This window comes from Camelus bactrianus, chromosome 3 (genome assembly GCF_048773025.1).
Source record: "Camelus bactrianus isolate YW-2024 breed Bactrian camel chromosome 3, ASM4877302v1, whole genome shotgun sequence".
In the NCBI taxonomy this organism is placed as follows: Eukaryota; Metazoa; Chordata; class Mammalia; order Artiodactyla; family Camelidae; genus Camelus; species Camelus bactrianus.
In genome coordinates, this window is record NC_133541.1 from 96,628,208 (window position 1) to 96,643,029 (window position 14,822).

The 14,822-nt window shown below is 46.9% G+C and overlaps 1 protein-coding gene across 1 annotated transcript in view; it reads right to left on the minus strand.

Annotated features, from left to right (window-relative positions):
* TRPC7 (transient receptor potential cation channel subfamily C member 7) overlaps positions 1–14,822 on the minus strand; it is a 119,024-nt gene that overhangs the window by 14,525 nt on the left and 89,677 nt on the right. The window contains exons 7-8 of the mRNA XM_010971653.3: positions 14,550–14,814; positions 1,011–1,206 (exon numbers count right to left, since the gene is read on the minus strand). Coding sequence (XP_010969955.1) covers positions 1,011–1,206; positions 14,550–14,814 — 461 coding nt within the window. The remainder of the gene's footprint in view (positions 1–1,010; positions 1,207–14,549; positions 14,815–14,822) is intronic.

Sequence of the window (14,822 nt, forward strand, 5' to 3'; positions counted from 1 at the left end):
CCTTGTTGTTTATCTATTACATATATATTTTTAACTTTCAGGTTATTTTTCTTTTTCAAATGGTTATACAGTCAAAAATGAATATGTGTTCTATTTTCTTCCTCTTTATGTAAGAGAGAGCACAATACATACATTGTTCTGCAGCTTGATTTTTTTTTCTACTTAACATTATAATTGGAGGTCTTTCCACATCAGTATAGAGAGAACATCCTCACCCTCTTCCAAAGCTGCATAGACTCTCACGGTTCAGGTGCATCATAATCTATTTAACTAGCTTCCTATTAATGTTCATTTAGTTTGTTTTTTATTTCTTGCTGTTCCAAACAAGACTGCAATCAATAGCTCATGGCTTGTGAATTTCAGATTTTGATAAATTGCCTCCTGATGCATTCTCTTCACTCCCATGTCTGTCTAGCAAAACCGTTTCAGTCTTTGGCGTTCAAGCATCACCTTTGCGAGCTTCCTTCCCCCACAGTCACTTACTCTCTCTGCTTTGTGCCTCCTACACCTGGGAGGACTTCTCTGGGTGCACTTGGCCCACCTCACTGTAATTTGTTGACTGATGTACCTGTTTTCCTCACTGGGCTGAGTGAGAATCTCTTCAAGGGCAGAGATCACATCTTAGTCGTCTCTGTATTGCCAGTGTCTAACACAGGCTCGGCATACAGTAAGCACTTAATAAATAACATGGGCAAAGCAGAAGTGAGGCTGAAAGAAACAGTCATTCCAATTTGCCATGTGTCACCTGCATGCTGTCCTGTGCGGACACATGGAAAAGAGGGAGGACTCAGGACCCCAGTACTTTCTGTCCTCGTTGGGCCATTGCATGTGCCTGTCATGGCTTCAGGTTGACTGGAAGTGCTTCTTGGAGCAATCCAGGAAGAATGCCCACCATTGGCTGTTCTGGCTTCACATTTCATAACACATGGGCTTCTAACATCATTACCCTCATGCTGAAAACAGCGGTGTGAATGAAACCAAGGGGGAGAGAGCATTTTCGCTGGTCTTACCTCAATTTCCTGATACGAGTTGTTGATCATGGCTATTAGCATATTAAGCAGGACGACCACCATGGTGACGTTATAAACGCCGTAGAGAACATAGCCGATGTTCTCGATGAATTTGTGGTCATATTTCAGCACCACCGAGATCACTTCAGACAAGCCAAAGATGGACCAAAATAAGGTTTTGAAACTTTCTTCAACCCTACAAGGAAACAGACAGGACTCTCAGGTGGTTTGCACCTATTGACTCTTCTCCCAGGAACGTGGTCAGTGGTTACCCTGGATTGGGGCTGTGGCTGGGTGCTGGTGCCTGTATACTGAAATAATGAGATGCTCAGATCTCTCGGAAGATTTTGAAAGAATATTATAAAGAGCAGGCTCTTTCTTTTCCATTCAGTCCTTTTACTGGGACTCCTGGCTGCAGTATAATTTTTATCTTGTAATTAGTTAAACATTTGGAATTAAACACCAGGGCAGGTGTTTGCCCTTTTAGGTTATTAGCCTCAGAAAGTACACTCTTCCTTCAGCTGTCTCTTGACTGACTCTTCTTAGACCACCTAGCCCCATGGGAAGGGGGAAAGGGTGATGTTTGGAGATGGAGCCAGTGTAATTGGCAACTGCGACTTGTTGGGCACATGACACAGGGTGGCTCACTTAAGCCTATGACCACCCGTGCTGTGGGCTGGTTTATTACTCGCATTGTGCAGATGGAAGTACTGATGCTCCAAGCCTTCAGTGCCTTCCCCAGGTTCACTAAGCTGGCAAGTGGTTGCAAACCCAGATGTGTCTGAGGTTTTCAAAAGCAGGTACTTCTAACCACTGTGCTTTACCACTGCTCTGGCTCTGGGTAGTATGCCAGCCACAAGTATCAAATCCTCTAAACTGGGGATGAATTCTCAGGAATGAAGGTGGTGAATCTGCTGTGTCTGTATTGATCCAGTCTACCAGGTAACTGCCCAAGCTTCACCCTGCAGCTCACTCAAGGTAGACGCTGCATGGGCTGTGAGGGCAGTCCAGGGGAGAGCTGGCTTCTAGGACACTGCTCTTGGACATTTTTGAGATGATCAAGTTACTAAAATACGTTCGTTTTCAGAGTAAGGTTCAAGTACATTTCATAGTCAGTACTTTGTGACTCTGACCTTCTCTCAGGTTTGTGACACAGAACGTAATCAGAAAGCTGGATTTTGGTTGGGTGGCTTAACATGTATGTGTGATAACATCTGAATGGTTAAGTGCTGGTCTTTTAGTTTGCATCCAGATTTGGGGTACTATTATGAGAAAACATTTTCTCTTTTTCTCTTTAACATTTCAGATTTTTATCACTCACCCACAAATGGCCAAGATTAGCTAAGTCTCAAAAAAAAAAAAAAGCATTTTTCAAGGATTGGTATTTATTTGATAAGATGTACAAAAATACTAGTACTCATCACTTTGGCTAAAAATCCCACAGTGACGCTCATGAATTTTCAGCTCTCCCATATGTGATTGTGTGTGGGTGTATGTGTGTGTATGTGTGTGTTTCTAGCTATCTTTTTGCTCATTCCCTGTGTATCCCAGAGTCTGAAAACTAAACACTGAACCGAGTTTTTGTTGCCATGAATTTGTTTTTGGTTTCTTTTAAATCTGTGAGTTTGGAATATTTGTCTTAGTTTTAGCAAGAAGGAATTTAGTTGGGGGTTTGGAAGTAACACTGGGTATCAAGCTATGATTTTAGCGCTCTAGCTCCTGATGCTGTTCTGAGAAAGGGGGAAAACTCTTTCCTTATATGAGATGCAGCATCCATTTTGTGTGAACAAATGCCGTTCAATATGTGGGCATGGTTCACTGCAGGTATCACCTTCCATTAAGAAGCAATCTTTCGATTATCACGCTAGTGGAAGGCAACAGTGGCAGAGAGAATCCAAAACCACTGAATGAGCCTCAGATCCAAAACTGGAAGGAGATGCGGGAGTGATCTCTCTGACAGTTGTTCCCTTCCTAGCAGGATCAGGTGAAAATCATAGGACACGCTGTCTGAGGGAGGGGCTGGGCAGACAAGTACTGGTCCAGGATAATGCACTTACCATGAACAACCTAAGAAATGGTTAGTAGAACCACCTGAGAGACATTTTACAGAAATTCATTTTCCCTTTCTTACCTTGGAAAATCCCACAAACCTTTGGCTGACATAAATGAAGCAAGCAAATCTAAGCAATTCTAGAACACATCCAGGGAAAACCTCTCGCATTTTGATTAGGGAAAATGGCCTAGATTCAGCCTGTATTTTCTTCTCATTTGCTTCTTGCTATGAATTTTGTTACTAAGCTGATTTATCCTTGGTGCCTTCACTTAAGCATTCTCCGGTAATAATCTGGAGGAGGCAGAGCTGGCCCACTAAGCAGTATGTATTCCAGTAAAGGAATATTTACAGATCCCTAGACCTGTGCCTTTGCCCCTTCTCTAACAGCCGCCCCCATAAGGCTTGGAATGCTGATGTGTTCCATTTGTTGTCTGGCTGCCAGACAATCTTCATACCTGTTCCATTTCTATTCTCTAGCTTCAGGATGTGCCTCTAGACTTGTTTTGGCCACGACCTCTGGGAGACCGTAATCACAAGTGGCCTGGACTCCCTGTGGTTGCCAGAGTGAAACTGCCCCCCTTCGGAGCAATAACCCCCAGTATCAGACTGGGCAGGAAACTACACATTTTTAAACAAACCCTTCCAAGTCCTTTAGGGAGTGTCTATAGCCCTTGCTTCCTCTTACTCTAGGGCTAAGTGAGTTGCAGTAACAAAGACTTCCTTTAAGGAAAAGATGGGTCCATTGGCTTGAATCATTCAAAATGGCTGGGGTGGTGGTATAGCTCAAGTGGTAGAGCACATGCTTAGCATGCACAAGGTTCTAGGTCCAATCCCCAGTACCTCCTCTAAGAGTAAATAAATAAGTAAGCCTAATTACCTCACCCCCCAAAAAACCCCAAAGAAAACAAGAAAAACAAAATGGCTAGACTCATTATTAAGATCTCTTGGGTCTTTCATTTGTACCCATGAACATTCAGTGGACTAACTGAATAGACTGTTTTTTGTTGTTGTTTCTCAGACGGGACCTTATGGGCTGAGTAATGTCAAAGTAGTTGGGCTACGTGGTAAGCAATATGATATTTTATCTAAAGCTCAAACCATGCAACAAAATAAATTCTGAATGGAACTGAAGCATTTAATGCTTAAAAATTACATGATCAAAAAGCCAGAATGAAGTATTGATATTTATGTAATCTTGGTCTGGGAGAGTCTTCAGAAACTAAAAAGGGAAAGATGAAAAGATATGCCCACATAAAACTTTACTTGTATATATTGAAAGCATATTAAATAAAAATATAAGGCAAAAGACTCAGTGAGGAAAGGATTTGTATTTCCAACACATAGGACAATGGGTTGTCTTTCTTACATAAATAACTTTTATAAATCAAAATGAAAATGACAGACATCCTTGTTGAGAAATAAAAGGGGGAAAAAACTCCTATGAAAACTTGCTGTTTTTTTGTGGTGACAAGAGCTCCACAATTAACTTGATAGGCCAGGCTAGTGGTGTCTTCTGGTTTAATATATAGCAGGAGATAAATGAAGCTTCTCCTCTTTGCTCTGTGTGGGAAAAGACTTATATTACCTTGACCCTGGAAACCTTTAATAATATATTCTCAGAAAGAAGGCTGGCCTTGGGAAGGAGTCAGTAGTACATTTCTAACCCCAAGAGCTTGGGCATGGGAGCTATCCCAGTGTCCTGTGAGGCTATGATGCTCTCTGAGTCATGTACTGATCATCGCCTGTCATTCTCAGGAGCTATGGGATACAGGGCATGGGGCAGAAGTCCAGTCACTGCAGAGGTCTGGGGCTGTCTTTCAAGAAGAAGGTATCTTGCACTTGGCTTAGTTGATATTCACCACGAAGCCACTTGTCTAACAAAAAGTCCCCACTGTCAGCCTGCTGGTCTCCAGGCTAAATTTGAGGTTCTTTCTGATAGGGATGGTGGCCACGGCTTCCACATCCTCCTCCCACCCACTCCTGCTAACTACTGAGTTTGCTACTGATTCCTTCGATTGTGTCAGTCACAGGAGTCTTCACAGAGATAGCTGGAGGATTAAGAAGAGCCAAGGTGCAGGCCTGGGTTCAAATCCCAGTCCTGCCACATACTGGCTGTGTGAACTGGGTGTGTTACAAAACCTGCTTGAGTCGTGATTTACTTATGTATGCAAAAGGATAATGACTCCTTATTATTAAGTTGCTGTGAAGATTAAATGAGCAACTCACGTAAGGTATATAGTAAGAATCAATGAATGGTAGCTGTTATTTTTATTCGTTTGTAGTATTTGCCAGATATTACTGAACTCTGGGAGCCTGGTTGCTCCTTGAGGGCAGAGCTGTGCTTTCTTCAGTGGCGAAACCCCAAACCTGGGCCAGGCACTGTAGCAGGTGAAAAGGATGCAGGACGCGCAGAACATGTTCATCCTCTTGGAGGTCCTAGTATAATGCAAGCTTGCTGGGGCGAGCCAGTGTGACAGGGCTGTGGGCAAGGATGCTCTGGTTGCCTTGCCTTCCCCAGGGACACACACAACCCTGTCAGCCCTTAGGTGCTGACAGGAGTTCATAATTCAGTGGCTTATTGACTTTTCTGAACATGCCTCATTTTCCTTCCTATCTGCAGAGATCATCACAAACCCTTGATTTCATGCAAATCCTCTTTCTGACTTCTCTGACCTGTGCTGTCTTTGACTCTTGGCTGGCAGTGGAAGGGACTGAAGTTTCATTAATAGGCCTCCCTAGCATAAGAAGTGCTCCTAATGAAGTCAAAGGGGCAAGTGCCTGAGAGTGACGCTGAACAGACCGATTCACCCTCCTCTTACTGGGCGGGGGTGGGTGGGTGGGAAGGGTGGGGCTGATTTGTCATGCACTAGGCGGGATGAAATAATCAGTTCTCTCCCAGGTCTGTCTCGCCTGGATAATGGGACTGTAATAACAGGTTGTCTGAAGAGGCAGTTGTGTATGGGCCTCAGTGAACAAACTGATCAACAAGGCTGCTGTGAGGGTTTGGGTAATTGTTATGGAAATTGCTGCTTCTTTAGAATGCCATGAGGCCCTCCCCCAGTGTTATGGAACTCTGTCCTCACCCTGAACAGTTACTTTCAGTTACCTTCTCAAATCTGCACATAGCAGGCTCAAATTAAGCAGGAGGATCAGCTCCTGAAAGGCTGTTTCTCAAGTTCAAAAGACAGTAGCTGGCCTTGTGCTAAAGTTCTGCTGAAGCAGGAACAACGCACATCTGCCATCCCGGCTGGGAGCTGCAGGAAGGTGCCTGGAACCTAGAAAGACCTTCCACGAGGACTGTGCTTCTCTGATTTTCAGACCTGGTGACCAGAGCGGTTGGACCGGGTTTGAGGGCAGTCAGGGACAGAGTGTCCAGTGCCTGGGGAGGTCTGGGCCTCACCCCCACTGTGATCCTCTGAACCAGCTCTTGGTTTATCTAGGGTCTTAAATGAGGAGTGATTTACACAGCCCAGGAATCTGGCCCCAGAAGAACTGGGATGCACAGAGCCCGTGCAGCCCAGATTTATTCATACTGAGAGTCACACTCTCCTCCTGGGAGCCTGGTTGCTCCTTGAGGGCAGAGCTGTGCTTTCTTCAGTGGCGAAACCCCAAACCTAGCACAGAACCTGACAATACTGAAGGTGCTCAACAAATTCACTGTCCTTTGAATGAAGGAATGAGTCCCCGTTGCATATCTGGACTCCCTGTTCCTGACACCGGTGTGGAGGTGGGGCTGTGGTGAAGCAGAGTGCACATGCTGGGTTTGATTGTGAGCTTTTGGCCAAATAACTTAGCCTCTCTGTGCCTCTTTTTTCACCCTGCTGCAAAATGGGAAAATAATAATTCCTACTTCCTAGGATTGTCGTGAGGATTATATGAATTAATAGAATGTTTGTCAAGTGCATAAAATACTCCCTGGCAGATGGCAAATAAGCAGTGTTACTGATGGTGGCATGAGTTTGTTTTTTTCCCTTAGCTGCAATGGACTTCTGCATCAGGCTGAAAGACTCTCAGACCCTACAATCAGCTCTCAGAATAAGCCTTTAAAAGTATAAATCAGATCCTGCCTTTCTCCTTAGTGGCTTTCCATAGGCTAACAACCAAATCTAGTCACCCAGCTGAGGCTCCCCTGACCTCATGTAGCCCTGCTGGCTTGCCCCTCCCTCAGGGCGCCATGTCCCTGCCCATCTGCCTGAACTGCCCTGCCCCTACCTCCCCACCTGCCTGCCTCATCTCACTCTTCTCATCCATTAGGCTTCAGACTTAATTGTCACCTGCTCAGGTTGGCCTTCTCTGGACCATGTCTGCAGGAGATCCTTTCCTCATTATTCTTTTGTACAGCGTTTTTATTTCCTTCCTGGCTCTCAGCACTTAATCTAAAATGATCTTATTTATCTTCTTGTTTATTTTCATCATCATCATTAGCATATTGTCTCTTTTCTCTGTCTTTCCTTTCACAGAGGAACGTGACCTTCGTGAGGGCAGGGCCTGCTGACTTGCTCACTGCCCTGCCATCAGTGCCCAGAGCAGTCACCGCTCTCAGTGGGGTCTCAGGAAACATTTTTCGTCAGTGAATGACTGAAGCTGGGCGCTGAGGCACGGGGTGATTTGGTCTGAGCCAGCATGCCATCTCACAGCTGCTTTTGTGATGATATTCTAGAGCTAACCCTGGACAGTCCAGTTTCCTCTCACTCTGCCACTTTGAAGAGTCACAATTTAAACCTTATTTCCATCCTAGAATTGAATTTTAGTGAATAAAGGTCAGGATTTTCACCTTTAAGAGGCTACAGTCAGTCTGAGAACAAGATGCGGGGCTTCGGGGTAGGGCCTTCCAACGTGCTCTGAAGGCCTCATCCAAAAGGGCTCATTTTCTGTGCATCATCAAGTCTTTCTCCTTAGAACCTTGGGGGTTCTCAGCCTGTTCCTGAAGCTCAAAGGTACCAGGCTTTTAAAATTCATTTCATGAATAAACATGAGGAGAGGATATAAATAAACATTATCTGATATTAGAAGGTCTGCTGTAGTAGGCGTAAGCATTCTTCTAAAGTAGCTCCGGAAAAGATCTATGTTTTTGTCACTTTTTGGAGAGTGATGCAAAGATAAGAACTTATATTAGATGCAGACTATTTTTGTGATGCATAACGGTCATTTCCAGATGCCCAGCCTCTCTGAGCCTGACCTGGGCGCTGACATTGACCACAGCTGTCTCCTCCATCAAGTCTTAGACCTCTGTGTGCTAGTTTCTCCATGTGAAAATGGGCATAGTAAGTTCTCTCATTCCCCCAAAGCCCTTATTCCTAACTTGAATTTATAAGATAAAGGTGAGATTATAACTTTCAAAATATAATAAAGTGTATGATAACATTCTGTACCAGGGATGCCCATATTTCATCAGAGACCCAGGGTTCTGGGAAAATCTGTCGTCTGTGAAGCCCAGGAGGCTGACTGCACTCCACGTCCCCACCTGCAAACCCATGTAGCATGCTTGACACAAAGAGCACGGTCCCGTGATGCCACACTGATTCCTCTTAACCGGCCACTGGTTACATGAGTCTTACGAGGGCAGACAGTATTACCCAGCCTTGGCCGTCCCAGCAGGACCTTCTCTGAGGCCACATCCTTCTTGGGGGTGTGACCCTTTGCTGTCAGGAGGCCACTCTGTCTCATCACTCCTTTCGGGATGTTTCTGGGCCTATATGGCTCACCTGACCATCTCCCTTTGGTCCTTTCCTTGACCCAGGGAAGTCTCAGGTTCTCGTCTTCTGTTTGCAAAGCACCCATCCATCCCTTCAGCAAGTCTCTGCTTGTCCCTTGGTGCTGAGCATGGGGTCCTCCTTCCCAAGGCCCCGCTACTCCTCTAGTCCCTTAGGATATAGACTTCACCCATGCTTCTGGGAGGTGGAGCTGAGTGTTGGCCGTTAGCTCTGCTGGGAATGGGTCTGGTCCTGGAGAAGGACAAAGCCCCTACCCCTTTCCTGGGTCACCAGGACCTTGCCCTCTTCCCCATCATACTCTCCTTGACTCCCTCCCCAAATCCTTCTAGGGCATTCCCAATGTCAAAACCCTGAAAACATCCTCCTTCCCTGACCCCACGCCCCCAGGTGTGGGCAGTCTCCCCGACTCGTCCACTCTCACCCTCTCTCCCTCCTTCTCATCCCCTGTTCTCCATCCCTACTGCCACCCCTTGTTTCAGGATCGGTCCTCTCTCACGTGCTTCCTGCCACAGCCTCTTGGGGATCTGTCAGCTCCCTTTGGAGCTGCCTTTCTCTGAGAACATCTGCTCAATTGTAAACATGCCTTCATTCCTGTGACTATTTAATATCTTCTCAACCAGTCTGCAATTCCCACGAGGGGAGGAGTCAAGACTGTTCCTGCTCAATATAAATCCCGAGCACCAAGCTCAGGCCACATCCGGGTGTCCCCTCCCACCCCTTCTAATCCGCCATTTGCACCGTTGCCACTGCGCTCCTCCTGAAGGCAGATCTGACCACGAGTCCTCCTTTTAAAAAGGCCTGGGGGAGACTCTTACCCTACTGGGACATATAAAGTCCTTCATAATCTGGCTCCTGCTTTATTATCTGATTGAGTCTTCTGCCATTTTCCCAAACTCTCGCTTACTTGCCTACTCGCACTCGCTTCTTTTTACAAAGGTTTATTCTTAAATGTACTGCAAGCTCCAGGACAACACTTGATTCCAGCTATAGGTGGCGACAGACGTTATGGCCGAGAATCCAGATGCTTCAACAGGGAAGGAATCCAAGATTGTCCTTGCCTCCGGCACAAGGCACAGCTTTCTTTGGGGCAGATTTCTTAATTGCACGCGTGCCCCAGGGGCCTTCGCTTTTAGCTCCTCTTTTCTGCTCCCCTTTCGGTTTCTGCACGAATGTCTCATCTTATCCATCTCCTTGGCCTGCTTCTTGGGCTGGTTCATGGGTTTCTTCTCTCCACATCTGTGGCCAGCTGGACATGATGTTTATTGTCCCTTCCCCAGACCCTGCCGCTGGAAGTGGCTTTTCTCATTAAGAAAATTTTTGTGTATCATTAGGCATTGAAACATCTGAACAAATCAGTATCTGGGCAATGAGGCAGCTGCTTCCTCCTTCACTTAAAAAAAAATGGCCTGCACCTTTACCTTACACAGGCTGGAATGCCCTCCTAGTCATCCTCTAAGACCCTTGGGTTAGGGTCACCCCCTCCATGAAGCCTTCCCTGACCTTGCCAGGCAGAGTTCATTTCTTCCTCCTCACTGTGCTGCCCAAGTACCCTTTGATAATGATCACATGGTGTAATGACTGGTACCTTTTTTCCCCAGAATTTCCTACTTGTGAGTTCCTCAGGGATAGAAATATTGTCTTATTAATCTCTACAACCCCAGGACCAAACACAGCACTTGGCATGGAGTCACTGCTCCATAATGTTTGTCAAGTCAATGAGCACCCTTTGGAAGATCATCCTGCTTTTTCCAGAGACGGTCACAGGCTGCATGTTTAGAGCTAAGATATGTAGAATTATCAGACTTCCAGTGATAATCAAAGTCTGAATTGGGTATGCTGTTCTTTAGAATTTAGTGTCATAGGAAAGTGTCCCACCTTTTAAAGGCACTCAGCTTCTACCTCAGAGCATAGGCCCTGGTGTGGCAGGGACGGATTTCAGGTCAGAGGGTGGAGGATGGGCTTGGAGCCATGCAGATTCGGGTTCAAACCCTCTTCTTGGCTCTGTGGTCTTGGGCAAGTCCAGTATCTCTCTGAGCCTCAGTTTCGTGATAGTAGTGTCTGTGCCAATCCATTGTTGCGTGGATTAAGCGAGAGAGGAGATCGTGTATTTGCCATGAGCTGTTCAGCAGCAGGGTGGTGTGGTGGTCCCATGGTAGGGTATGTGTGGGTGGAGTCTCAAGGAGCCTCTCCTTCAGCCTCAGTGCCCATCTCTTGGTTCATTGGAAGGAGAAGCTGGGTTTCCTTTGGCTCCACTGCTGAATCAGTGCCTTCTGCCCCTGGTATGCAAATAAATCTCTCTGTATCTAGAGTGTGGAAATTTCCCCTGACTGTCATGGAAGACAGAAGCTGCTAATTTTGCTAAGCACTGCTAAAGCTCCTTCCATTAAAATGATTCCTGGGGAGACAGAATAACCTTAAGATAAGTATTTTTTGATTAGAAACATCTCAACCCAGCTATGCTATGAAGCTCACTCCACAACAGCCTGTAGAAGAGGTTGGCTGGGATCATCTTTTCAGAGTCAGGGGTTACGTTTAATCTCCAATCAGAATTAAGTCGGGGAGGTCAAGTTCAACCAGTGGGGAGACCAGGAGCCCATCCTGGGTTGTGTTAGCAAGCCCTTCTCTTCCCTGTTCTGGGTCATCTTGCTGCCCCTCTCCCATTCTTCTCTGAGTGCCTGTCCTACCATGGTCACCAATCTGAGTATACGGAAGGCCACCCTTTTCTTACACATTCTCATCTAGCTGTGTTACATCAGTGAGCCAAGGACTTTGTCTCTTTTTCTAACACTGTCACTAGAGTGCTGGACCCCAAGCTTTCCCTGTGATCTCTAAGCAGAAAGTCTTTGCCTTACGGAACGTGTGCATTCTTGCAAAGTTGGCTACAAAACAGAACGCCAAAAAGCAAATCCTTTTTGTCTATTGACTTCCATGATGGAATCAAAGATATGTTCCCAATAAGAACAAAATTTATAATGGTTGGAATTGAGAACTTGAAGACTTTTTAAAAGGAAATGCATTCTCAGGCGATTTTCCCTCCGCTTCCTCACCCCCGTCTTGGGACACTTAGATCTTATGCTCTGAGAGAGTAAAACTGGTCTGCACACTTTCTCTTCCTCCCTCTGGTCATTTGCAGTTTCTAAGAGAAGTGGCTTGGGGATAGTGAGCCACCAGCAGGTGCAAAGTCTGTCACATGCAGACAGGCCCAGCTGATAGCCCAGTGACGGCGCACACGCGTCCCTGTCCCGGCACCTTCCTTCACACCAGCCCCCAATGGAGAAGCAATCGTGAAAAATAACCCTGACCTTTGAGAGAACCCTTGGTTCCCAGCATGTGGGACAGTCTGATTGCTCTGCCTCTTCCTCCTGCTTCCACCTTTTCCCATGACTTTTCCTGATCCCAAAGGCTCCCTCTGTAGATTGGCTGAGCTGTACATCCAGCTGAGACTTGTGGCTGGGTCAGCCCTGCTCTTGAGTCATGACCTTTCACATTTCCCACTTTCTGTGGCACTGACTTTTGGAGGAACTGTGGGCTGGTATTGTAGCTTCTCCTTGTAAGGGGAGCAAAGCAGGATTGCACGTAACCCCCACAGCAGGAGAAATGGGACAGAAGTCCTCATGGTCATGCTCCCAATCTACTGCTTTCCCTACTGCCTTGAAGCTGGCTTCCTAGCCCCTGTTCATTCCCACACTCTTGTTTAGGAAGCATTTAGTGGGCAATACTGAGTATAAGGAGACCGGAAGCACAGGAGGGACATCAGTCAACAAGGCATCTCCCACTGAGTGCATACAGTTAGGTTTGCCTCGAGATGATCCAGAGCAAATTTGCTTTTGGGTGATTCAAGCTTATTTCGTTCCTTCATCAGTTAATTGCAGAGTATTGGAGTGATATAAAGTGGTGCAGCTGATTCACTAGTGCACTTGGCCCAATCTGGTGGGCAGGCAGTAGGCGAGGCCCCTGTCCAGAGAGGGTCCTATAGACTACCCAGTTGCCTTTTCTTGCAGTTCTTCCGGCCCCTCCTCCTTATTCACCATCTCCATTGTGATCACTCCCATTCATTAAAGGCTTATTATATGCCAAGCACTGTATTCAGTCCTCTTTCTTCTTTTTGGATCCTTGCGACAACCCTGTGCAGCTGGCCATCTTAGTTTTCTCATTTCAGAGCCGGGGACATTCCTGCCTGGGGCGTTGAAGCACTTGCCCGAGGCCACACCGCCACTGAGGGGAGAGCTCAGACTGCTGAGGGAGCCTACTGTGAGGTGGGACTTGCTCAGGGAGCCAGCACGGTGCAGCACTGCCATTTTCACTGGCTCGAAACAAATTCCAGGCCACTCAGAGCCTCCTGAGGACCAGTGTCAGAGCCTGTCGGTCCCAGCTGCGCTGGGGACCTGACTGTTCTTCCCTCAAAACTCTGCATGGGAGCTTGATGAAGGCAGGGAGAAGATCTGGGACTAGGGGAGTCTGGGCAGGGCCTGGACTGGAAACACTTCTGAGCTTCAGGCACTTTACAGAACCCCTTCCTTTATTTGCAAATGTCTTTATGAGCAGGGTGAGAAGTCTTGTTTCCATGTTGCCAGTGAGGATACAGAAGCTCAGAAAACTCAAGTGACTTGGCGTAACGTCATTAGCCACTTACTGCCTCTGCCAGAATGTAAACCCAGATGTGCCAGGTTCTTGTGCTATACCACTGCTCAGTGCTACTGATGGCCCTCCAGGAGACCTGCCTGGCATCCCCCCAACCCCCAGAGGGGAGGATCTCTGGGTCCTCAGGGACACAGGCCCAGTGATCTCCGGCACCACCTCCACGGGGGAGGCTGTGGCATTGCTTGGTCTGCCTGCAGTAGCTACTTCTGGACCCCGTGTCAGTGCCTTGTGTCATGTTCACACCACATGCCTCTTGCATCCCTTGCTTGGGCTTTTCTTGCTGCCGCTGAGGCCCATGATTCCGCTGAGGACTTGTTCAGTGCCCTTGCACAGCACTGGCTGCCCAGTCAGGCACAGAGAGCTGCTGATCTGTGGCTGCTTGCAGACCTCCCTCCCATGCTGTGCAGACATGGTCCCCCAGGGGCTGCCCCGGAAGTGTAGGTGTGTTAATGTCCTAGAGTGAATTTGACTAATGAAGGACAGCAGATGGGAAAGATATGGCTGGTGGGTTCTCTGGCTATTCTAAAATGTGGTGTTTCTGTGTAGTCTCCTGGGAGAAGTCTGCCGTGACAGGTGTGTCCTGGTAGATGGTGGCCATTACAAGCAACCTGTGTGTGCTTTCTTTCCTCTCACATGCCTTTTCCCTTTTCCTTCAGTCTTATCTCATTTGAATTGCAACTCCCTCTCTCCAATGAAATGCTCGCATGCAAGACTTGCCCAGGGTTTTGTTTTCTAGGTAGCATAGGCTAAGCCAATAATAATAATAGCGATAATTCCTTCCACTTATTAAGTTTACTGAGTAAATCAGCTGATTGAATCCTCACACTATCCCTATGAAGCAGGTCTTATTATTTGCCTCATTTTTCAAGATGAGCAAGCTAAGGCTTAGAGAAATTGAGGAACGTGATCCCGGCCACACAGCACATAAGTGGCAAAGTAAGGACGGAATCCAGCTCTTCTGTTCCTCCAACTCCAGAACCCGAACTCGAAACCATCCTTGAAAAGAGTTGCCTTTCATCTTTAACAATGCCAAGAGGACCTGAATCTCTTTGAGGAACCGCCTGAAGGAGGCTCCCAACGATTCCCAGGAAGCCCGGGGAGCCCCTCCAGGGAGAGCCCTGGGATACTCACGTTGTAAACGCTGGGTTGTACTTTGCACCTCGGTAGTAGGAGTACAGATTGAACATCCCAATCATGAAGGCCACAAATACCATGATGAAAATGACCATGAACTTGAAGATATCCTTCACGGTTCTCCCCAGGGAGATCTGCAAGGGCCCGAAACTCTCGTTGGCTGGCAGGATGTACGCGATTCGAGAGAAGCTCAGCACGACAGCTATTGCATACAGCCCTTCTGATATGATCTGGGGGTCTGAAGGCCACCACTTGTCCCTGGCTAAAAGA